Source organism: Leguminivora glycinivorella, chromosome 4 (assembly GCF_023078275.1).
Source record: "Leguminivora glycinivorella isolate SPB_JAAS2020 chromosome 4, LegGlyc_1.1, whole genome shotgun sequence".
NCBI classification, from domain to species: domain Eukaryota; kingdom Metazoa; phylum Arthropoda; class Insecta; order Lepidoptera; family Tortricidae; genus Leguminivora; species Leguminivora glycinivorella.
This window is the reverse complement of record NC_062974.1, coordinates 1148345-1173015: the sequence shown is the minus strand read 5'-3', so window position 1 is coordinate 1173015 and position 24671 is coordinate 1148345. Positions and strand designations below refer to the sequence as shown.

General features: G+C 37.6%; 1 protein-coding gene across 1 annotated transcript in view; it reads left to right on the top strand.

The window, feature by feature from the left end:
- Positions 1–23641, top strand: part of LOC125225143 (dynein beta chain, ciliary-like) — a 36067-nt gene extending 12426 nt beyond the window's left edge. Inside the window, 33 exon segments of the mRNA XM_048128715.1 lie at positions 27–163; positions 244–584; positions 587–709; positions 827–942; positions 1064–1225; positions 1345–1544; positions 1722–1878; positions 2056–2244; positions 4258–4497; positions 4583–4773; positions 4858–5027; positions 5116–5378; positions 5574–5694; positions 5781–5956; positions 6045–6214; positions 7549–7687; positions 7767–7931; positions 8002–8195; positions 8289–8658; positions 8741–8881; positions 8966–9136; positions 9434–9670; positions 9784–9863; positions 9942–10218; positions 10299–10490; positions 11046–11217; positions 11399–11574; positions 11868–12110; positions 12419–12601; positions 13313–13486; positions 14602–14750; positions 16193–16325; positions 23110–23641. Coding sequence (XP_047984672.1) covers positions 27–163; positions 244–584; positions 587–709; positions 827–942; positions 1064–1225; positions 1345–1544; positions 1722–1878; positions 2056–2244; positions 4258–4497; positions 4583–4773; positions 4858–5027; positions 5116–5378; positions 5574–5694; positions 5781–5956; positions 6045–6214; positions 7549–7687; positions 7767–7931; positions 8002–8195; positions 8289–8658; positions 8741–8881; positions 8966–9136; positions 9434–9670; positions 9784–9863; positions 9942–10218; positions 10299–10490; positions 11046–11217; positions 11399–11574; positions 11868–12110; positions 12419–12601; positions 13313–13486; positions 14602–14750; positions 16193–16325; positions 23110–23271 — 6114 coding nt within the window. The 3' untranslated portion in view covers positions 23272–23641.
- Positions 23642–24671: the final 1030 nt, after the last annotated feature.

Here is a 24671-nt window from a genome sequence, read left to right as displayed (position 1 = left end):
TTAGTAATTGTTTGGTTTTATTTTAGGCTGTACTTGTGCCAACAGCAGAAACCGTCAGAATAAGATATTTCCTGGATTTACTGATGAAGAACAAACATCCAGTAATGCTCGTTGGTGGAGCTGGTTGTGGAAAAACAGTTTTGGTCAATGAGAAATTACAAGGGTAAATTGAAAAATCACAATATTGTTTCAAAAATACTACTTAATATGTTGCTTTGTCATCAACCACTGTTACTTTTCTAGGCTATCAGAAAACTACGCTATACAATCAGTACCGTTCAACTTTTATACTTCTTCTGAAATGCTACAGAAGGTTCTAGAAAAACCTCTAGAGAAAAAAGCAGGACGTAACTACGGACCACCAGGAAGCAAAACACTAGTTTATTTCATAGACGATATGAATATGCCCGAAGTAGACAATTACGGGACTGTCCAGCCCCACACAATTATTAGACAACATTTAGATTACAATCATTGGTATGACAGAACCAAGCTCTCTCTAAAAGACATCCACAATACTCAATACGTGTCTTGCATGAATCCAACATCCGGCAGCTTCACCATCAACCCAAGATTGCAGAGGCATTTTGCGTTTTCGCGATTAGTTTCCCGAATACAGAAGCGCTGAACAATATTTACCATTCTATTTTGAGTCAGCATGTTACTAATCCTGAGTTGAGGATCAGTCAGGCAATCGCTAAGTTATCAAGTAAGTTACATGGAATTAAATATTCGATATCGATCTATCTAACGGTATTTTGACAATATTGGATTAAAATTGATCAAAAATAAACTAATTTAATCAGTCACCATTTTTTTATTTCAGGTAATGTCGTCACGGCTTCCATAGCGCTTCATAATAAAGTGTCTCAAGTGTTTCTACCAACGGCTATAAAGTTCCATTACATATTCAATTTGAGGGATTTGTCTAACATTTTTCAGGTAACATAAACTTCCTAAGAATGCTAAAAATCCTTAGAAACACAAGAAATAGTCTTAAATGATGAACATAAATTTAACTTGGTTAGATTCAAGGCAATTAAAAATGTATAAAAATTTTCAGGGTCTCCTATTTAGTTCCAATGAATGTCTTGAAAACACATCGGATTTAATTCGCTTATGGATGCACGAGACTCATCGTGTTTACGGTGACAAACTTACGGAAGAGAAAGACATCGACGCTTTTCTGAAGATGCAAGTTGATATCTGCAAGAAAAACTTTGAGGTTAGTGTGCAAGAATAGACAAGATAAAAGATACACTAGGGCAAGATAATAAATGACGTTAATGGACAGATTGGTGGTAATTTTGGAGCGAAAATCTTTAAAGATTACAAATTTTGCAGGAAATAGATGAAGGTGTGGTATTCGAAAGACCTAACATATTCTGCCACTTTGCTGGTGGCATTGGTGAGCCTAAATATATGGCAGTAACTAGCTGGGAGAAGCTAAATAAATTACTGACTGAAGCTATGGCGAGCTACAATGATCTTATAGCTGCTATGAATTTAGTGCTGTTTGAAGATGCTATGATGCATATTTGCAGGTAAGCAAGAAATATTTCAAGAAGGAAGAAATAATAGAAATAATATTAATCTTATGTCAGCAACTATATACAACTATACAAATAAGACGTAAACTCCTCGTTAATACAGCGATACATCAAGAGACATCTAAAAGGGTATTTTAATCTTTTTTTAATCAGGTTTGTTAATATTTTCAGAATTAACCGTATTTTAGAAAGTCCAAGAGGAAGCGCTTTATTAGTCGGCGTGGGAGGTTCTGGAAAACAATCACTTTCACGCTTAGCTGCTTTTATATCAAGTTTGGAAGTCATACAGATTCAGCTAAAGAAAGGCTATGGGGTCACAGATCTCAAGGTAACTGGCAAACTTACCATCAAGTCCGAAGAAAATGGCACAACTTAAAATTTTCTAGGGCGAGTCCTCTTTAGTAAATTGGCATTTTACCTACAAACAAGGCCGCTGTGCCAGAGGAGAGATATAAACTGAAAATATAACGGAATGGATGATGGTTAAATGAATGTTTTGTTACAGAAAGAATTATCAAATCTATACATCAAGACTGGCCTTAAGAATGTAGGTATAATGTTCCTAATGACCGATGCTCAGGTGTCTAATGAACAGTTTCTGGTGCTTATCAATGATATGTTGGCGTCTGGTGAAGTTGCTGACTTGTTCTCTGATGATGAAGTTGAAAACATACTTGCTGGCGTAAGAAATGAGGTAAAGGTTAAAACTATTGTTTCAAAAAGTTAAATCAATTATAGGACAAAGATATAAGTAGTATGACTTGGAAATATCCGTGGACACAGTAAATAAAATACTAGATAGTTTTCCAATGTATATTTGTGCGGCCGGCCGACCGCACAGGCAAACGAACTGAACCAAACTGACATGTTTACATTATGTGACATTGTCTAGAAAACGATTCTATTCAACCAGTAGAGTTTATAGTGGTACACATACGAACTTCATAGTTAATAACCTTACGTAAGTTCCAACATTGGCCCTTGAACCAATATACTCGTAAACTCATGTACATCATATACATTAAACACATAATAGTCTAAGCAAAGATATTAGACACATCCGCTGTCTAAAGACAAAAACATTACCTACAACACAAAAATAGGCATAGCAAAGGTATCGATAAATTTCGCAAGTATCCGTAACATATAAAACTACAAATAGTCAAAACATACATGAAACGGATCTAAAACAAACTATACCTTCACAAGTATATAATATATTGCTTAGAGCCAAGTCACTTATTTAATGATACAAATAAATGACTAACAAACTTATCATGTTTTTCTTTTGCCAATGGTTTCGTTAAAACATCGGCCACCATTTCATCAGTTGATAGGTATTTCAAAACGACAGTACCTTCCTCAACGATTTCCCTGATGAAGTGATGCCGTACATCGATGAGCTTTGTTCTGGCGTACTGCCCATCACAGCCTTAGTCGGAGAGCGATTCTTAAGGTAGACGGCGGTGTTAACCGCTTCTGCCCAGAATTCCTTTTTCAAGCCTGCTTCCTGAAGCATGCACCTGGCTTTCTCCGTAACGCTTCTTATCGCGCGCTCCGCGACTCCGTTCTGAGCTGATGACCTTGGAACCGTGGTCTGATGTCGAATTCCATGCGCCTTCAGGAACTTCTGAAATTTAGAATTGACATATTCACCACCATTGTCGCTACGAAGAACTTTTATTTTCTTATTGGTTTGGTTTTCCACGAGAGCTTTGAATTCTTTAAACATCTCAAAAACCTCATCCTTCCGCCTAAGAAAATAAACAAATGTTTTTCTTGACAAGTCATCAATGAACAACAGGAAATATCTTTTCCCACCTATGGACGGACACGGTAGTGGTCCCATGACGTCACTATGAACTAACCCAAGGATTTCCTTAGCCCTGGTCTCAGATTTCTTCGGAAATGGCAACTTAGTCTGTTTACCTAAAATACAGGAAACACACGACTCAAAATTATTGTTGTCATAAGAAATACCAGTAACCATACCTTTTCTCAGTAACTCCATACTGCGGGCGTTCAGATGAGATAGACGTCGATGCCAAACTTGTTGTGTTGACTGGCTTCCAGTAGCAGGGATTTGCGGCGCTTGGTTCACGCTCACGGCAGCAGCGGGCACCGCTACACTGTCACCTGTACCCAAAGACAAAGACATAGCCTGCGAAGGCGATTTTCGCGAGCGCTTCTCCTGCTTCTTCGCGTCTTCTTTTTTATTTTCAGGCGTGCTTATACATTCCCAAAGATCATCGTGGATAAGCACCATCCGCATCATAAACTTCCAAGATGAATAATTCTGTATTCCAGACAGTTTTTCGATGAAACCATTCTGACTGGCAGATGCCATCTTTTGTTTTTGTTGCGAAAATTTTGAAAATAATTTGATGAAATTTCACGAACACTTCGGAAAATTATTACTATCGTAGCGAATTTACTGCATGATCTGCTACCAACTTGGAAATATCCGTGGACACAGTAAATAAAATACTAGATATATAGTTTTCCAATGTATATTTGTGCGGCCGGCCGACCGCACAGGCAAACGAACTGAACCAAACTGACATGTTTACATTATGTGACATTGTCTAGAAAACGATTCTATTCAACCAGTAGAGTTTATAGTGGTACACATACGAACTTCATAGTTAATAACCTTACGTAAGTTCCAACAGTATGTTTTTTGTTTGATCTTATATTATTTGCACAGGTTAAAGGAGCGGGTCTTCCAGACACAAGAGAAGTTTGCTGGAAATTCTTCATTGATAGAGTTCGTAAACAACTGAAGGTTGTTCTCTGCTTCTCGCCAGTGGGTTCTACCTTGAGAGTACGATCTAGAAAATTCCCTGCTCTGATCAATTGTACTTCTATAAATTGGTTCCATGAATGGCCTCAAGAGGCGCTTGTTTCTGTGTCTATGCGGTTTTTGGAAGAATTAAGTGTATTACCGGTAAGATAACGACGTATATCATGTTGTACCTTGAACTGTTGTTTTTAGCAGCTCTTATTAATATAATTTGTGATGGTAATTACAGGTTACTTTACGGGATTCAATTTCTAGATTCATGGCATATGTCCATACATCGGTCAATACAATTTCGAAAGCATATTTAGCGAATGAAAGGAGGTACAATTATACTACGCCAAAAAGTTACCTTGAACAGATCAGTTTGTACTCAAAATTGGTTTATAATAAAACTGATGAATTGCGAGCCAAAATCAAAAGGTAGGTAACAAAACATATTTAAATTGAACTAAGTATTAAGTGATCATTGGCAGTGTTAAAACAAAAATCTTCGATTCCTTCCAGATTGGAAAACGGTTTAGAAAAATTACGCAGTACAGCATCGCAAGTAGATGAATTAAAAGCAAAATTAGCTATTCAAGAAATTGAGTTGCAGCAAAAGAATGAAGCGGCCGATAAACTTATTGAACGAGTTGGTGTAGAGACTGCTAAAGTACAAAGCGAAAAAGCTCTAGGTAAAATAAAAACACTAATACATTAATACAATATTATAATATAATTATTGTTAAATACAGTAGCTGAGATAATTATTCTTAATTACAGCTGATGAAGAGGAAGAAAAAGTAGCAGTAATTGCAGAAGAAGTATCTAAGAAACAAAAGGATTGCGAAGAGGACCTCATCAAAGCAGAACCGGCGCTTATTGCTGCGCAAGAAGCTTTAAACACATTAAACAAAGCTAATTTAACTGAGCTGAAGTCTTTTGGGTCACCTCCAGGTGCAGTCACTAATGTCACGGCTGCTGTGATGGTGTTATTGGCTCCCGGGGGAAAAATTCCTAAGGATAGGAGCTGGAAGGCAGCTAAGGTATTTTTACAATCTTACAAAGATTTAAAACGTGTAACGCCGTGTCTTGCGTGGGCGATCGGTCGTCGCGTCTCATACTTCCATATCGATAAGGTTTGATTTCGTATGCGTCGCATCGCCGTCGCCCACGCAAGCCACGGCGTGACATGGCAACCTATTGGTTTGGGTTAACTTTGAAAAACGTTCGTGTTGCAGGTGGTAATGGCAAAAGTCGACATGTTTTTGGAGGCTCTTGTAAATTATGACAAGGAAAATATTCACCCAGATGTAATAAAAGCTATTCAGCCGTATCTAAAAGATTCAGAATTTGAACCAGGTATTATTCCGACTGTAGTCCGAGACCTATCAAGATATGAAATGCTATTTCTTTCTTTCATGTAATATAGTTATTTATTTTTGCAGAATTTATTAGATCAAAGTCAGCTGCCGCCGCAGGTCTTTGTGCATGGGTTATAAATATTATCAAATTCTTTGAAGTGTTCTGTGATGTTGAACCCAAGAGAAAAGCTTTAGCAGCTGCCAATGCTGAATTGGCTGCCGCTTCTGAGAAACTGAAAGCTATTAAAGCTAAAGTTGCTGTAAGTATTCGTTTTGATAATTGCACAAATAAAAAGCTAACAAAGTTAGTGTACAGTCATATTAACCCAAAATAATATTACCTTGTAGTCACTAGAAGAACAGTTAGCAACATTGACTGCCGATTTCGAAAAGGCGACAGCAGAAAAGCTTAAATGTCAACAAGAAGCAGATGCTACGAACAGAACTATCCAACTTGCTAACAGATTGGTCAATGGTTTAGCAAGTGAAAATGTCAGATGGGCAGAAGCAGTTTCAAAGTAAGTTTCTATAACTATTGGGTTGGTAAGAAAGTAATGAGCGAATCATAACCAATATTGTAATTTTTATTTAATTTATTATTTTAATCATTTATCAAAAATATAACGGCCTTCGTTATCTACTACTTGTCTCCATCGTTCTGGTAAAGAATGAATAGCATCGGCGAAGAAGTTCTTAGGTTTAGATTCAAAAAACTCAGCTATGTACTGTCGTAGATGGGCTTGATCATCGAACTTTTTTTCATTTAAGGCATTGCTTAGCGATCTGAACAATGCGTAATCCGTAGGTGCCAAGTCTGGAGAGTACGGTGGATGAGGTATCACTTTCCAACCTAGCTCCAATAGCTTTAGCAGAGTCACTTTTGCAATGTGTGGGCGAGCATTGTCGTGTAAGAAAAAAACTTTAGCATGCTGTGGACGATTCTGACAGATTTTTTGGTTTAAATTTTCAAGCTGATTACAGTATACTGATGCGGTAACAGTCATTCCACTTGGTAGGAGTTCCCAGTGAATAATACCATGAATATCCCACCAAACGGACAGCATAACTTTTTTCGGGTGAGGCTCTGTTTTTGGTGCCTCTATTCCTTTTTCGTTTGGAGCTAGCCACTGACGTTTGCGTGTGTGATTTATATATAAGACCCATTTTTCATCTCCAGTGATAAGATGGTCCAACCAGTTGAATGTGCGGCGAAAAGACAGAAGTTGTATGCAGATATCGGCACGGCGGTTTAGTTGATGTCTATCAAGTTCGTGCGGTATCCAAACACTGTATTTGTAGTTTTTTTCCCAACTCGTGTAAATGTGTTTCTATGGTGACATGAGAGCAGCCTAACTCGGTAGCAAGAGTACGACTCGTTAGCCTCGGATCTCCTTCAATTAAGGTTTTTAATTTGGCTACATCAATCTTCACCGGTCGACCAGACTTAGGTTGATCTGATAATGAAAAGTCGCCACTACGAAACCGCTGGAACCATCGTTTCGCCGTGGCCTCAGACACAACTTCAGGAGCAACACGCTGACATATATTACGCACTGCTTCGGCGGCTGAATGGCCAGACTGAAATTCATATAGTAAGCAATGCCTTACATGCACTTTTAATTCGTCCATTTTCTTCCTTATATTAGCTCGGCGACAGCTAGTGAATGACTGACGAGAAACTGTGCGACTCGCCCTTTATATACTTTCGACCATAGAAGATTCTAGAACTCTCTCAAAAATTTTATGTGGAATTCAATCGATCGCTCATTACTTTCTTACCAACCCAATAATATAACCTAGTGAACATTTAACGCGTAAGAGTATTAAGACTAAATTTTTAAAATATTTTTAGCTTTATGCAGCAAAGTACAACATTACCTGGAGATGTGCTTCTCGTATGCGCGTTCATATCTTATGTGGGTTGCTTTACTAAGCAGTACAGGCTGGATTTGCTTCATAAAAACTGGCTTGTATTTATGAAGACTTTAGAGGTTAGTATGACCATTGAAGAATAATTTTTACTCGTAGTAAAAATCAAATGATAACATAATAATTATTCGGTTATTTTAGCCACCAATACCAATAACGGAAGGACTAGATCCATTAACAATGTTGACAGATGATACAACTATAGCGATGTGGCAAAATGAAGGACTACCCTCGGATCGAATGAGTACTGAAAATGCTACAATACTTTCAAACTCAGATAGGTGGCCGCTTATGATTGATCCGCAAGTGAGTATTCTACCAAAGTTTCTTTTTGTTACTGAGAAATAAACGACACTATGATAACATTTTATTTTAGTTGCAAGGTGTTAAATGGATAAAGCAGAAATATGGTGATAAACTACGGGTCATACGCTTAGGGCAGAAGGGATATTTGGACACAATAGAGAAAGCTATTATTAAAGGAGAAACTGTTTTGCTTGAAAATATTGATGAAACTGTCGACCCTGTGCTGGACCCATTGCTTGGCAGGAATCTCATTAAAAAAGGAAGGTAAGTAAAATAATTTAAAAATATGGAGGTAAAACTAGCTATCAGGGCGAATGTCGTAGTAAACGTTACAATACATTAAGATTAATTTTCCAGAGCTATTAAAATCGGTGACAAGGAAGTCGAATATAGCCCTAACTTTAGACTAATCTTACATACAAAGTTAGCTAACCCTCACTACAAGCCAGAAATGCAAGCTCAAACTACTCTAGTGAACTTCACTGTAACTCGAGACGGCTTAGAAGACCAGCTATTAGCTGAAGTAGTCAAAGCCGAAAGACCCGATCTAGAAGAATTGAAAGCAGAATTAACAAAACAGCAAAATGAATTTAAAATACAGTTGAAGGGACTTGAGGATGATTTGCTGTCAAGACTGTCTTCTGCAGGAGATAATATTCTAGGTGACACGGCTCTAGTAGAAAACTTGGAAACTACAAAGAAAACTGCTGCTGATATTGAGAAAAAGGTAAAGACTTCAAGACCCACTATCAATAAAAAAGCTAATGGATGGAAGATTAAATTACTATAACTTTATTTAAAAATTGCAGGTTGCAGAAGCTAAAGTGACATCACATCAGATCGATCAAGCCCGAGAGTTTTACCGGCCAGCCTCTGCCAGGGCTTCTCTATTGTACTTCATCCTCAACGACTTGAACACTATCAATCCCATCTACCAATTCTCTCTAAAGGTACACAGAAGCACATTCAGTTTTTTTTTATATATTTGTATATTACGTCCAGTGACAGTGAATACATTTTTGTTTAAATTTCAGGCGTTTAGTGTTGTATTCCAAAAAGCAATCTCCAAAGCAGAACCTGCGGAAGAAGTAAGCCAACGAATCAAGAATTTGATTGACTGCATCAGTTACTCAGTGTTTCAGTATACTTCTAGAGGGTTATTCGAATGTGACAAACTTATTTTTGCATCCCAGATGACTTTTCAGGTAAATAACCTGATCTATGTTCTAGAACATTATTTTGGTTTCATCATCATAATATAGTATTTTTAAGAATTTGACTCTTGCCCATGGAGCAATTTCCATGTGTCGATCTTCTGCCTTCGCTTTGACAGCCTGGTACGATATGACGTTGACTTTTCCTTTTATTTGACTAATGTATGCTTTCCTTGATTTTGTTTTCTTCCTCTTTTCTTCAATTCTGGCTTATTTGTTTTGGATTTTTCGCTGAAAAATGTTTATAAGATACGATGTTGTTTATGTTTTTCTTTGTTTATGTTTTAGGTTCTTCTAATAAGCGAAGAGCTATCACCAGCAGAATTAGATTTTTTCCTTCGCTTCCCTATTAAACCCCACGTGACCAGTCCCGTTGACTTCTTGTCTCACACAAGCTGGGGAGGCATTTGTTCTCTAGCTGGTAAGGATGAGTTCAGAAATCTGGACCGGGATATAGAGACGTCTCCTAAAAGATGGAAGAAGATTGTTGAAATGGACTGTCCTGAGAGGGAGAAGTTTCCACAAGTAAGTGATGTAATAAATGTCTACACATATTGGGTTAATTGTTGTTCATGTGTTACGAAGCAACATTAAAGATGTAAAATATTCCACATTTAATTATCTCCATTTTTTTTAAGGAATGGAAAAACAAAACAGCAATACAGAGACTTTGTATGTTACGAGCTCTAAGACCTGATCGAATGACATATGCGGTGGCGTAAGTTTTATTTCCGTTAATTCCTATAGTTTAAGTTTCTGATAGCTGAGATATTGAGTCATCCTTTTATATTTTCAGCGCGTTTATTGAAGAAAAAATGGGTGCCAAATACGTAGAAAACAGAACAGTAGAATTCAGTAAATCTTTTGAAGAGACCAGTCCAACTACTCCTATATTCTTTATTTTATCACCTGGAGTGAATCCCTTAAAAGATGTAGAAGCATTAGGGAAAGTAATGGGATTTACAGCTGACAACGGGAACTTCCATAATGTGTCTTTAGGCCAGGGTCAGGAAGTGGTAGCTGAGCAAGCAATGGATGAAGCATTGGCTAAAGGACATTGGGTTGTATTACAGGTATGCACAGAAAATAAGAAAAAAATCAATATTTATCCAATGCATTGAAGAAGTATAAAAATGGCGCTTATACTTTTCAGAATATTCACTTAGTGAAAAAATGGCTGTCCAGTCTTGAGAAAAAAATGGAGAGTTTTGCAACAGGGAGTCACGAAAACTTTAGATTGTTTATGTCAGCAGAGCCGGCTGCTACTCCATCGGCACACATTATTCCTCAGGGAATATTGGAGTCTAGCATTAAAATTACTAACGAACCTCCAACAGGCATGCAGGTAAAGCAATTAGTACCTATATGTAAACTTTAAACAGCAGAGCTTTTCGTTATTTTCAAAATTTTGTTCAGTAATATTCTAAACCATTCTCAAGTTTTGAATTTTAAATTGTTTTCCATGATAAGATCTTTTTCTCAAACATGCAATGAAATATTGTCTTTACGTTCCTTAAAATGGGCTGGGAAGTATCGCTTTTTGGACGCAACAACTCGAGAGGACTGTAAAGGGATTTCATATTATTTTTCAGGCCTAGGCCTGCAAAGTAACTTTTTTTATAAAATATTGTCCTTTAGAGCATTTTTTATTTGTTTCATTGTATGTTTGAGAAAAGCACTATACATGCCTCGGCGTGAAAACGGATTCCCGGCCTCGTATCCCTATCCGGTCTCGCTTGCACGCTCGCTCGGCCGTATATACCCACTTGGCCGGAAATCCTCATTTTCCCGGCCTCTGATGTAATGTACTATTGTTAACTTCTTCGTCTTTTTTACTGTTCTCCAGTTTGGTTTTGTCTGATAAATACTAATCAAGACATTCACGACTCATCTATTTCAGGCTAATATTCACAAGGCTCTAGATAATTTCAACCAGGAGACTTTAGAAATGTGTGGCAAGGAAGCAGAATTTAAAGCTATCCTATTCGCGTTGTGCTACTTTCACGCAGTTGTAGCTGAAAGAAGAAAATTTGGACCTCAGGGATGGAACAAAATCTATCCATTCAATGTCGGTGAGTAACATTTTCACCAGCGATGTGGATTCTATGGAATAAAATGTTCTTTAAACGTTCTAGCATCACAGAGGGGTACTTTCCATCTGAAATTCTGATAAAATGGATCTTTTTGCACATGGAGAATACGAACCTTTCTCCTATGAAAAACCACAAATTTAGTTTTTTTTTGTATTCTTAGGTGATCTCACCATCAGTGTGTTCGTTTTGTACAACTACTTGGAAGCGAATTCCAAAGTGCCATGGGAGGACTTGAGATATCTCTTCGGAGAAATAATGTACGGTGGACATATCACAGATGACTGGGATCGCAGACTATGCAATGCTTATTTGGAGGAACTGATGCATTCTGATCTTGTAAGTTTATGAGGACCACTTGCACCACCCGCTTAACTCAAGGTTAGTGGGTAGTCAATTGTCAAATTCCATGTAAAATGGTGGGTTAACCTTGGGTTAACCCTCCATTTTCGGTGGTGCAAGTGACCCTAATAAGTTTAATTTAGTGGTAGTAATAAACTAATTTATACAAATTTTACTTATACATTGTTAAAATAGCTTTGAAGGTAGGTAGATTCTATAGTTCCGGCTGGGACACCTGAAGACCGGTGAGATTGATGGCAATTTAATATCCTGATGATATATTTTTCCAGGTTGACGGTGAACTCCAACTTGCTCCAGGTTTCCCAGCTCCCCCCAACACTGACTACGCTGGCTACCACCAATACATAGAAGATGCCATGCCACCGGAATCCCCATACCTTTACGGTCTACACCCTAATGCAGAAATTGGCTTCTTGACTACCACTTCGGAGAACCTTTTTAGGACCATTTTTGAGATGCAGCCGAGAGATGCTCAAGCTTCTGGGGCTACTACAGTTACTAGAGAGGATAAGGTAAAAATATGGTGTCCCATTCCTAATAACGTTATGCTGGATGAGAACTAAGGACCCGTTAAACCTAAGCCAAGACCAAGATCAGACAATTCAACCGAGTTTTTTCACTTTAAAAGCGTTTACATATCTACGAGTAACTCTGCTGTTCGATGGGTTTTGTTTCTTAAACTAAGTTTTAGCTAAAACACATTAGAGAAATTTAAATAGGTAATGCATAGCAATGTTGAGTGAAAAGCTTTAAGCATTATTGATTACTGCGAATTTTGCCTCCATATTCAACCTTATGATATACACTGTTCTTCTTGAAGGTAAAACAAATGTTAGATGAGATCATGGAGAAGCTACCAGAAGAATTCAACATGACAGAGATAATGGGGAAGGTGGAAGAGAGGACACCCTACGTGATCGTGGCCTTCCAGGAGTGTGAACGAATGAACTACTTGACGGGAGAGATGAAGAGATCACTGAGGGAGTTGGACCTAGGATTAAAGGTAAGGATTTGCATACTAGACTTCAATCAATCATTACCAACTGAAGAAATTTATAAGTTACTAGTTTTAACCGCGGCTTCGTTCGTGTTAAATTTGAAACTTGCCGAATCCTTCATACAAACTTCCACCCCCAATTTAAGGGTAGCGGGGAGTTAGAAAGAGACAGAACGTAGTTTCTGTTTCCTTTGCGCTATGACATGGGGTTCTTCAAGAAGCAGGTATTTAGGGTTCTCAAAGGTCGGCATCGGCAACGCATAAGTGGCTCCCATGATGTTGCTTATGTCCATGGGCGGCGATGACTGCTTACCATCAGGCGGCTCGTCTGCTCGTTTGCTGCCTATTTCATAAAAAAAAAAAAAAAGCCTATGTCACTCTCCATCCTTTCAACTATCTCCACTTAAAAATCACGTCAATTCATCGCTCCGTTTTTCCGTGAAAGACGGACAAACAAACAGACAACACACTTTCTCATTTATAATTTTAAACTGTATGGATAAAACCGCCTCTATCAAGAAATGAGGCGTTCTTTTTCTTCTTCATCAATTAATAGAATGGATGGAAATCCATGGGTCTCTAATATAAGTTTAAAAGGTTTAAAAAGCGCTTCTACAAATACTGTATATCAGTAAGAAAAGGGATGGCTTTTGCATAATTTTGTCTAGCATTTGTTTCCTTAACTTAATAGAAAAATTGTTTTATTTTCTGTTTCAGGGTGAACTAACCATAACATCAGTAATGGAAGAGCTAGAGAACGCTCTATTTCTGGACCAGGTGCCTGCTATCTGGGCCAACCGGGCGTACCCTTCGCTGCTTGGTCTCTCGGCCTGGTTCGTGGATCTGCTGCTTAGGCTGAGAGAGCTGGAGACTTGGGCTACTGATTTTGTTGTAAGTCTAAACTACGATGACATACATTTTAAAGATATCTTTTATAAATATAAATATTATAGGACATTCTTACACAGATTGACTGAGGCCCACGGTAAGCTCAAGAAGGCTTGTGCTGTGGGTACTCAGACAACGATATATATAATATATAAATACTTATATACATAGAAAACATCCATGACTCAGGAACAAATATCTGTACTCATCACACAAATAAATGCCCTTACCGGGATTCGAACCCGGGACCGCGGCGCAGCAAGCAGGGTCACTACTGACTGCGCCAGACCGGTCGACATAAGCATGATAAGAAACTAGTAAACTACTTTTTACTTAAAGAACAAGTAAAATAATAATAGTACATTACGATACAAGTGTTTTTTTTTTTGTACAGATGGCCCTTTGAAATTTCGACCTGACAAAAAATTACCCACTTCTCGCACTAGTACAATAAAAAAGCACCAACTGTACTGAAATAGTACATTATGATACAAGTGCGTAAAAAAGGAAGTGCGAAATGAGTGGCGATAAATTAAAACACGACCGAAGGGAGTGTTTTAAATCGACACGAGTTACGAAATTCCTTTTCGCACGTGTATAGTACGACGTTTTTCAGTACAGATGACCCTCCGAAGTTTCGACCTGGCATATAATGAACCACTTCTCGCACTAGTGCGTATAAAAAACACCATCTATACTGAAAAACATTTATGGGACTGAGGGAACATTTTTTTTTTATTTTGTTAGTTTTAGCATTTTAGCCGCATCGCGCGTAGCTGAAGATCCGGGTTCGATTCCCGGCTCTGCCATCAGTTGACTTGGTTGCGTTTTCTTTAGGGTATTCTGTTCCAGTTTTTAACATTTGTGAGAAATATTAAATCTTTTTACAAGTGCCAACGCAGGATAAGTAGGTGATATAATGTGTGACCTCAATTCCATTATCTCTATATTTATACAATGTCACTGATGGCTAAATTCCTGTTTAAATAAATTTTAAAAGTTTGATTAATGTGTCGCGTCCTCGCAATCGCGTCTCGTTTCACTTGTAAGGCCTTTCTGCCTACTAGGAACTAAACATCAAAGCAAAAACGTTACTGTATATATTTGTACCTTTCTAGTTACCCAACTCAGTCTGGCTAGCCGGTTTCTTCAACCCGCAAAGCCTGCTTACTGCGATCATGCAGAGCACAGCCCGTCGCTACGAGCTGCCGCTGGATAAGATGTGTCTCCAGTGCGATGTCACTAAGAAAATGAAGGAGGAGTTCACGTGAGTCGATTCACACATGCTTAAAAGATAAAACATGTTTATTCCACAAAAACACAGGAAATGAAATGCATTACATATTTTGGAATTACCTGATAGAGTCCCCGAACTAGGCTAGGCTTGTATCGCGGGAGACCAGATGTCACCCAATAACATGGCAATAAAGAAAAAATAAATTAAATAAAGTTACAGCTTTATACCAGGTTTGAGATACATGCAGTTTAGAAAATGCTTGGTCGGGTACTTTAGGTTAACTATGTGAAATCTTAAAACTGAAGTTATTATGAATGTTTAGAAATATATTATTCAATTGAAAACGTTGCGGTCAACTTAGTTTAACTGGTCATCTTGGTTTGAGTCAAAACATGTATAGTTTTGGATATTATTTTAATTTGGAGATGCCATAATCCTTAGATTTTCGAAGACCGTACTATCGAAAGTCCTTTACCGATGAAATAATTATGAATCCTATTTTTTATTAATAAAATTTGGTGTTTGTATATTGGCTCTTTAAGCCTAAGTTTGTCTTGAAGCTCCTACAACTTCTAAATAGCAATGCTGATATGGGGTAGGTGTTCTAATCGTTATTTAACTCTTTATACTTAAAGGAATTATTACCCATCACCATTTAAAAAAAAGCAGGTCACCCAAGGACCTAAAGATGGTATTATAAATGTAGCACGCAACAGCATGTTGATGTATTACTTTATTAGTGATGTTCATTTTTTGTCAACACTTTTTGTTCCATAAATCGTACTTAAATAATGCCAAGGTAACTTATCAAGTTGTCACATTTGCATAATGCATCCATTGCATGAGATTTTTTGTGTCATGCCAAATTAATTCTAATTAATCGGCAGACAACTTGCAAGACGTTTACAAAAATAATCGCATGTTAACAATACTAAACGTGCATGAGTGAAATGTGTTGATGTTCATTTAGATTTCAATAAATGTGGTGATATAAAGGGCAGTCCCCATAATAATGAAGACAAGTGTACATTTTTGCATACGATATGATAGAAGTTTGAACCTTTTTAATGTGCTAACACATAATTGTTATTAGTTGGCTGTTTGTCAATATGTTGTATCTTTAACAAAACAATTTAATTTATTGTTCATTTTGAAATTCTTTTTCGTTTTGAATTTGTGACCACGAACGTAATACGTCATCCGAAAAGTTTGACCAAATAATAAGCATTATTTAGCGTCACAAATACTGGCTGTCTATTTTTAATAGAGCGATCAAAAAAATACCAGGACTTGTGAGAACTAGGTTTACACTCACTTTTTGTGTAAACATCTCATTGCGATTAAAAGCCCAAATTATGAGTGAAAAAAAAAAGAGTTTGTTAAAGATACAACATGCTTCAAAAAATTAAACACTCCGCCCACCGCATGCGTCACTAATCCCCGTCCTTTCACGGCAGGATCGCTGATTCCAGGTCGGCTCCTAAAGATGGTGCCTATGTCCACGGCCTGCTTATGGAAGGCGCCCGATGGGACGTCCAAGCGGGGATTGTTATGGACTCTAGACTCAAGGAGCTCTTTCCGCCTATGCCTGTCATCAATGTTCGGGTATGTTATCTATCACATCTATGGCCTATCTATAGATGGCGCTTTCGTCACGGACAGCTTATGGAAGACGGCCGATGGGACGTCCAAGCTGGGATTGTCATTGACTCTAGACTGAAGGAGCTATCAATGTTCGGGTTTGCTGCGATTGTAAATACACATTATTTACATGAAAATTTATTCGATCAAAAAACCAAACCGTAATGAAACGTAAATGCCTGTATTTTGTTATGGTAGTTCGAGTATCCATACTAATATTATAAATGGGAAATTGTGTGCGTCTGTTTGTTTGTCCGTCTTTCACGGCAAAACGGAGCGACGAATTGACGTGGTTTTTTTAAGTGGAGATAGTTGAAGGGATGGCGAAGCCGCGGGCAAAGCTAGTTTTCTATAATAATTTTATAAAGAACATTATAAAAATATATAGAACAAAATATTACTGCCAAAATCTAGCGATAGGCTTTACGTGAAAATGGTAGAATAACCGAGGATATCATTAGTTTGGACAAAGAGGATCGATTATTATAGAGTTACTGTCGAAGTAAAATGTGTAATCACAGTGCATAGACTGCCATCTCTTGACACAGGCTTAGAACTTTTGAACCTCAGTTTGGACAATTTGGCCCATATTCTTAGCTTGATATGTGTTAAAATGTCAAATATTAATATTAACGCCATCTATCTGAGCGTAGATCAAAGGTCTAATGCCATCTAGGCCACCATACCTTTTTCTTTATGGTACTGAGGTACGTTTTTTTTTTAGAGTTTATCTGTCTATACGGAGTTATATTATGTCTTTGGTTTGGATTATTTAGAACCGATGCCAGTTTCGTAACCAGTGCCTTGATTAGTAGTAATTTGTTAGCGGGAAATCTCGGAAACGACTGTTTCCTCACGCGTTTGCTGCTCCTTTTATTACTACTGTTCACGATAATGCGTTTATATTAGAAACCTAATTTGATTATAAGTTAGGTATTATAATAAAACACCGAGATCGTTTATTAACTTCGTATAACCTAACCGTCCTGAATTTTGTAACTTTGATAGTGAAGTGAATTTGCTTTAAGGATTGATAGGTAGGTACTTAAGGCAATGAAATTGATTTATACGGAATTCTGATACAAAATATAATTGTATGTTGATCATAGAGAATAACTTTATTTTCCATAGAGCCTGAGTGTTGCCACTCTTACAAGCTAAGTTTCAGTCACACATCTTCCTTTTTCTTAAACAAAAGTAATTTGGACATCACTAGTTACCGGTTATTGAAGACGACTGTTACATCACTAGTTGACATTACATATCATGATTGACACTGACATATCAATAGATTCTAACCTAAAATAAAGTAGTAAACAACTTATTTTTTTACTAATTAACAATCATAGCACGTAAACATTAGGACATTAATTAATCTGTTACGTGATGCTATAAGAAATGATCTACAAACAATTTCAGTCTAGGAGCAGTTTAGTGCGGCGAGAGTTTACAATAGGCTAATCAACAAAATTGATATTTCTGTATTTTATAACAATAAAGGTCTTGAAATAATTATCTGTTTGACTTTGCACTAATAATCACTTCTCCTTATTTACGATGTATACTAATTTAAGTACAAATTCACTGAGTACACAACACTATCAATGTTCTTGATTTTAAATGAAATATTAAAACTTAAATAGGGAAATCACTTCTTAACAGTCTTTACACAAACACTTTTTTGTGGGTTTTACATGCCGTCCCGATCTGGTGGTAATGATTTCCTTTTCTGGTGAGGTCTCTGAACTTGTGAGTGACAAATATGATGATGACTCTGGGGTATTGACAGTAGTTGATTGTGGTGATCCATAAACAGTTTCAGAGTTGGGCTCTTGTATGGGACTGCTTACTGAGATCTCCGCTGATGGTGTTTTTGGTCTCATTACAGGTGATGATGTTCGACGTTCTTCTGTCGGTGGCGAGTGGTTCATAGTCTCTGTTTGGTCTGTAGTTGTATTTGGTTGATTGCAGTCTTCTGGAATGATACATATGACGGGCTCTTGACTTGGTGATGAAGACAAGTATGGCAGAGATGGTGTGAGAGCAGGGGTAGAGCTCTGTTTCTTTAAACCATTAGTCTGATCAGGTAGTTCAATGATTGCTTTCCTATTTTTCCTCATTTCACTTCCTTTTTCTGTCAATATGTTGTAGCTTCGAGGTTCTTCTCTTTTTCCAGTGACTGTTCCATATATTTGTTCACTTGGTAGGAATACTCTTTTCCCAGTTTCTAATTCAGGTAGTTCTTTGGCTCTATGCCTTCTGTCATAGTTTTCTTTAGCTTTTTCTCTTCTTTTCAGTAATTGTTCTCTTATGTGCTCTATATCTTGTGTTTTTGGTTTCAGTGCTGAAGATGTTGTTGGTATGTTTGTATTCAGAAGTCTAGACATAGCAATTTGTGATGGAGCAACTCCTAGTTTATTGGGTGTTGTCCTGTAGTGAAGTAGTCCAAGTAGAGGATCTTCTGGATTTTTATCAAATATAGTCTTAAAAATCTTTATTCCTATTTCCGCGGCTCCGTTGCTCTGGGGAAAATGAGGGCTAGAGGTGGTATGTGTAAATTCCCAGTCTCTTGCAAATTGCTTGAATTGTTTTGAAGCAAATTGAGGGCCATTGTCAGATCTTAAGATGCGGGGTATACCATGTCTGGCCATAATGCACTTTAGGTGGTTGATTATTGCCATAGAAGTAGTAGATGTTAGTGATACTATTTCAGGGTAGTTTGAAAGTACATCCCTTACGACAAGGTATTCTTTTCCTTTGTAAGTACATAAATCAGCTGCTATTATTTCAAATGGGTATTTAGGTACATCTCCTGGTATGAGAGGTTCGGGCCTTTGTGTGGTCATTTTAGCACAGAACTCACATTTGTTTGACCATAGGGTGATGTCATGTTCCCATGTAGGCCACCATACTGCTTGTTTGGCTCGCATTTGGCTCTTGATAGCAGTGACGTGTCCAGTGTGGAGCTTTTCAATTATAGTTTGTCTTAGTGTTGTAGGTATGTATATTTTTAATCCACATGTAATTAATTTATTGGTCAGAACAAGGTCTTCTTTATGTTTCCAAAATGGCTTTATTTCTTCTTCAATATTTTTATAATTAGGCCATCCATGCATTATATATGTATATAGTTTCTTGCATATTTCATCTTCTTGTTGAGCTTCTTTTATTTTTTTAAGACGATCATCAGAGAAAGGCAATTCTTTGTGAATGCTCAGGAATGTTGTCTCGTCAAGCTTATCACTTCTCTCAAGGATGTCTTTGTCTTCTTCTTCAGTTGGAAGTGGGGCTCTAGATAGCATATCAGCTGTGTACATGTATTTTCCTGGGACATGTTCTATTTTATAGTTGAATGGAGTCATTCTCATTCTGAACCTTTGAAGTCTTGTAGGCAGGTCTGCTATAGGTTTTGATCCTAATATGGCAAGTAGGGGTTTGTGGTCAGATCTCAGAGTGAATGTTGGTAAACCTTGTAGGTAGAGTTTGAAGCGTTCGCATGCCATAGTTGTTGCACATGCCTCCTTTTCAATCATTGCATATCTCTGCTGAGTAGGTGTGAATGCGGATGACCAAAAGTGAACTGGTTTCCAAACATCTCCATGTTTTTGTTCAATCACTGCACCCATTCCATATTGTGATGCATCTGCCGAGACTCTGGTTTCTAAATTTGGGTCATAGTGTGCTAACTGAGGGGCTGTAGTTAACAACTTTTTGATTTCTTGAAATGCCTTAGTGTGTTCTGCATTCCATTCTCTCGAGGAATCCTTTTTTAGCAGGTCACGAAGAGGTTTTGTCACATCTGCTATGTTTGGTAGGAATCTGAGATGTTGATTTACGGCTCCCATGAAGCTTCTTAATGCTGTTAAGTCTTCAGGTATTGGAAGTTTATTTATTGCTTTTACTTTATCCTGTAGGGGTTGTATTCCGTTATTTGTTACTTTATAACCCAGGAATGTGCATTCGTTAGTTCTGAATATACATTTTTTTTTGTTTAAGGTTACTCCTCCTTTCTGTAAGGCTTTAAGGACTTGCTTGAGGTTTTCATCATGTTCTTGTACAGTTTTCCCATATATTAAGGTGTCATCTACATGATTTATACAACCTTTGATTCCTGCTAGTATTGTTGCCATTTTTCGTTGAAAAATCTCACTTGATGAATTCATGCCCATTGGCATTCTATTGAATCTATATCTTCCAAAGGGGGTGATGAAAGTAGTTAGATCTTTAGAATCTTCAGTAAGTTCAACTTGGAAATAACTTTTTACAGCATCTATTTTTGAAAAGTATTTGGATCCAGCAAGTTGTGCAAGACACTCTTCCACGGTTGGCAAAGGATGGTATTCCCTCATGACGCTTTTATTCAGTTCTGTATAGTCGACTGTAACACGTACACTGGTGTTGTCATTTTTGTCCGGGACAGGTACCATTGGAGCGCACCATTCTGTTGGATGAGTTATAGGTTCGATTACTCCTATGTCTTGAAGGTTTTGCAGTGCTTTTTCTACTTTTGGTCTTATTGGTATGGAGATATGCCGTGGAGTAGTAACAGCATATGGTTTGGCGTTTTCTTTCAATTTTATGCAGTATTGGCCTTTCATGACACCTAGTCCAGTAAAGAGTTCTTGGAATTCCTCTTCAGGTAGTATCTGGTTGGATATTTGCATAATTTCGATTTTAGAATGCCATTTCACAATGCCAAAATTGTCACACTCTGTAAGACCTAGTAATGGTGTGTGTTGGTCGGCAAGCACATACACATCTGTGAGCATACTTTTGCCCTGCCATGTCAATTTAATGTTGCGGCATACACCTCTTGAGGGGAGTGTTATTTTGCAAGGGCCTAACAATTTTTCCTCTATTACAATTGGCTGAGGCAGTTGTAGCTTAATACGCAGTTCAGGACTTATGACGGTCTCTGATGCTCCTGTATCAACTTTAAATTTCACTTTTTGGCTATTTACAAATATAGTGGCATATTTGGGTTTGGAGCGGGCTGCTCGCGGTGCAGAATTTACTGAGTCGATGATCTTTTCTGAAGTTTCTATGCTTCCAAAGAAAAAATCTTCTTCTGTTACTTCGTTGACAGTTTTATATTCCTTCTTGCCTTCTTTTTTCTTTTTGCATACAGCCAGCCAGTGTCCCTTTAGTCCACAGCCTTTGCAGGTCGAATTAGTAGCTTCGCAGTCTGCGAATTTGTGCTTCGGTGTTCGTCCACATTTTCTGCAGGATTCGGAGGTTCCCGTTTGTTTTATAGGCTTTTTAGTACTTACCCTTTTATTAATGAAATTTACTTCTGGGGTCTGTGTTGTTGGGTTAAGTGTAGCTCTATTGGCTTCTACGATCTCCGCATGTCTGACTCTGTTGATTACAGTTTCCAGCTTTGGTTCTTCTTCAAGGTTTTGAAGAGCCTTCGAGAGCTCCGTGTCCCTCATGCCGGCGACGATACGATCGCGTATAAGTTCCTCTTCGAGTGTTCCAAACTCACATTTTTTTGCTATATTATGTAAGTCTGTTATGAAGTCGTCTATACATTCGTTTTCATTTTGAATGCGTTGGTTGAATCTTGCTCTACTATACATTTTAGTTTTTCGGGCTGAGTAGTAGGATTCAAATTTGGCTTTGACGATATCGTAAGATTTCATGTCGCTTTCGCTCAGTTTCATCGAAGTGATGACGTTATTGGCTTGAGCACCCATGATGTATAGTAATGAGTTTACCTGTGTCTCGCTTGGTAGCATCTTCAAACGAGTTGTTTCACGATATTGTTCAAAACGGATGATCCAATTTTCCCAGTCGGTAGCTTTAAAGGTGAAAGGTTGTGGCGGCGGCGTGGTCATGCCGGGCAGGAAACTTATAGTTTGGCTTGATGCTGATGATGCAGAAGTTTGTGCCGCGAGTTGGGTTTGTAACTGCTGTATCAGCGCCATTTGCGCTTCCATTTGCTGCTTTAGCTCTTCCATATTTCTTTTTCACATCGGAAAAAAAATATCCACCATGTCACCATGTATGTTGATCATAGAGAATAACTTTATTTTCCATAGAGCCTAGTGTTGCCACTCTTACAAGCTAAGTTTCAGTCACACAATAATTATATTTAATAGTCAAAATAAAAGGTCTTTTGGTAGCTCTAGTTACCAGCTGTCACCTTTATTTTACTTGATAATAGAGTCCATTGAAAATTTTAGAGCAATTGAGTGGATAGTCTTCTCCAAGACCATGTGGCCAATGTCGTCTCCGAAACGTTAGAGGTCCGTTACAAAACTTAGTTGTAATATGTTACTAAATAACAAAAATTTAATAAATGCATCTTAATCCAAACAAGTTTCGTATCTAGTTAAAACAGGAACTATATTGAATATAAATCGATTGGTTCATGTTTTAAACATTCTGCCATCTGTTTGACATGTTTTCCCACGAGGTGGCGCTAAAACTATTTTCCCACAGAATTGACAGGCCTTAAATGGGGAAGTATTGGTGAACAAGAAACTAATGTTTCTATTAATAAGATAAGAGCAATTACAAATCTTAATCGTGTGTAATTTCTAGGGTTTATTCCTCAATGAAGTTTTTGATGTAATTTTTAATAATAAATTTAGTTTGATGTAAATTTTAGTGACATAGGCTACTTTTTGTCTCTTTCTAATCCCCCACCTCCCTAAAATGGGGGTAGAAGTTAGTGTGGAGCATTCCGCTGTTTTCGAATTTAAGACGAGCGAAGCCGCGGGATAAAGCTAGTATATATTTTCAGGCCATAACGCAAGACAAGCAAGACCTCCGCAACATGTACGAATGCCCGGTCTACAAGACCCGCACGCGGGGCCCTACCTACGTGTGGACCTTCAATCTGAAAACCAAGGACAAGCCCTCTAAGTGGACCTTAGCTGGAGTAGCGTTGCTTCTGCAGATATAGATAATTAAGAGACTTCTTACTATACTTTGATCGTTTTTCACTTCTTTTTTCTTTCTTTTTCGTGTAATTTTTTGTCGGGTGACTCGTTTTTTTTTTCGTACGAGTGCCCGAAGACGTGGCCTACAATGTAGTGAGCTCGCCCAGAAGGTGCCGGTTCACCCATTTAAAGTTGCTGGCTTATATGAGATGTACTCAAGTATGTATGAGTGCCCCAGCGGTCTATAAGACCCGCACGCGGGGCCCTACCTACGTATTGTGGACCTTCAAGCTGTTGTAGCGTTGCTTATGCAGAATGCAAATATACGTAAAATAATTTTAAGACACACATTTTATTTTCATTTAACGCCTTTATTTTTATAAAGCTGTCACTGACTGACTTTCTTTTAATACACTTTATTTTAATTTAATCTTGCACCAACCACATTTGCAGTTTCTCAGCTATACCTTCTCACAATAAAATTTAACAAAACGGTGCCAGACGGTTTGGTGCAACCGGCCCTTAATTGTTTAAAAAATCTGTGAGGTCGAAGCCTGTTGGTGAGTGTGCTGTTTTCCTCTCTTATTTAAGTTCCTGTTTTTATTTCTTTTTTGTAAGTATGTAAGTAAGTAAATAGTATTTATAGCACCTATTATTCGTATTGTATTTTATTTTATCAGAACTATGACTGTAACTTATATCAAACTTACATATTATTAAAAACAAAAATATTATAAGTCTCAGAATTTTATTGTATTTAACCAAAATTCCCGAACTATTTCTTCTTAATTCCATTCTAGACACACGAAAAAACCGGTAAAGCTACGGCGCCAAATTCACCAGAGCTATAATTATACACACAAAATCTAGTGTAGTAAAAAACACGACTGCTTAATCGAATAGACAGCGAATAAACAAATTGTGTCACAAAAACTGGACTTTTGAAGTGCAATGTCGACCACTTTTCAAGTGTTACCGATTTGGTGTGACTCCTTGGTTTGCCTTGGTTTTCTAATTAATGGAATTTTTATGCTGATTGGGAGCACTTTTGTCAAGTGTTTTAATTGACAGTTAATGGGTAAATGACGTTACACCTAATAAATTATTTCATTCGTAAACAACAGATATTACATGACTGTATAGGTATAAATTGAACATCAATCAATCAATCAAAATATTTATTCGTAATAAACTTAAAACTACACGATCATGAAAAGGCACTTGTCCTACTACGAGCTAGTAAGCTATGAGCTATCGGCTATAAAAACGAACAAAACATAAGCACTCCCGTGCGAATAAAAGAAACACAGCGATATTGATAGCTCACCGCTGGGCGAGTAACTATAAACATCGCCGTGTCTCTTTTATTTACACGGGAGTGATCTTTTGTTCGTTTTTATAGCCGATAGCTCATAGCTTACTA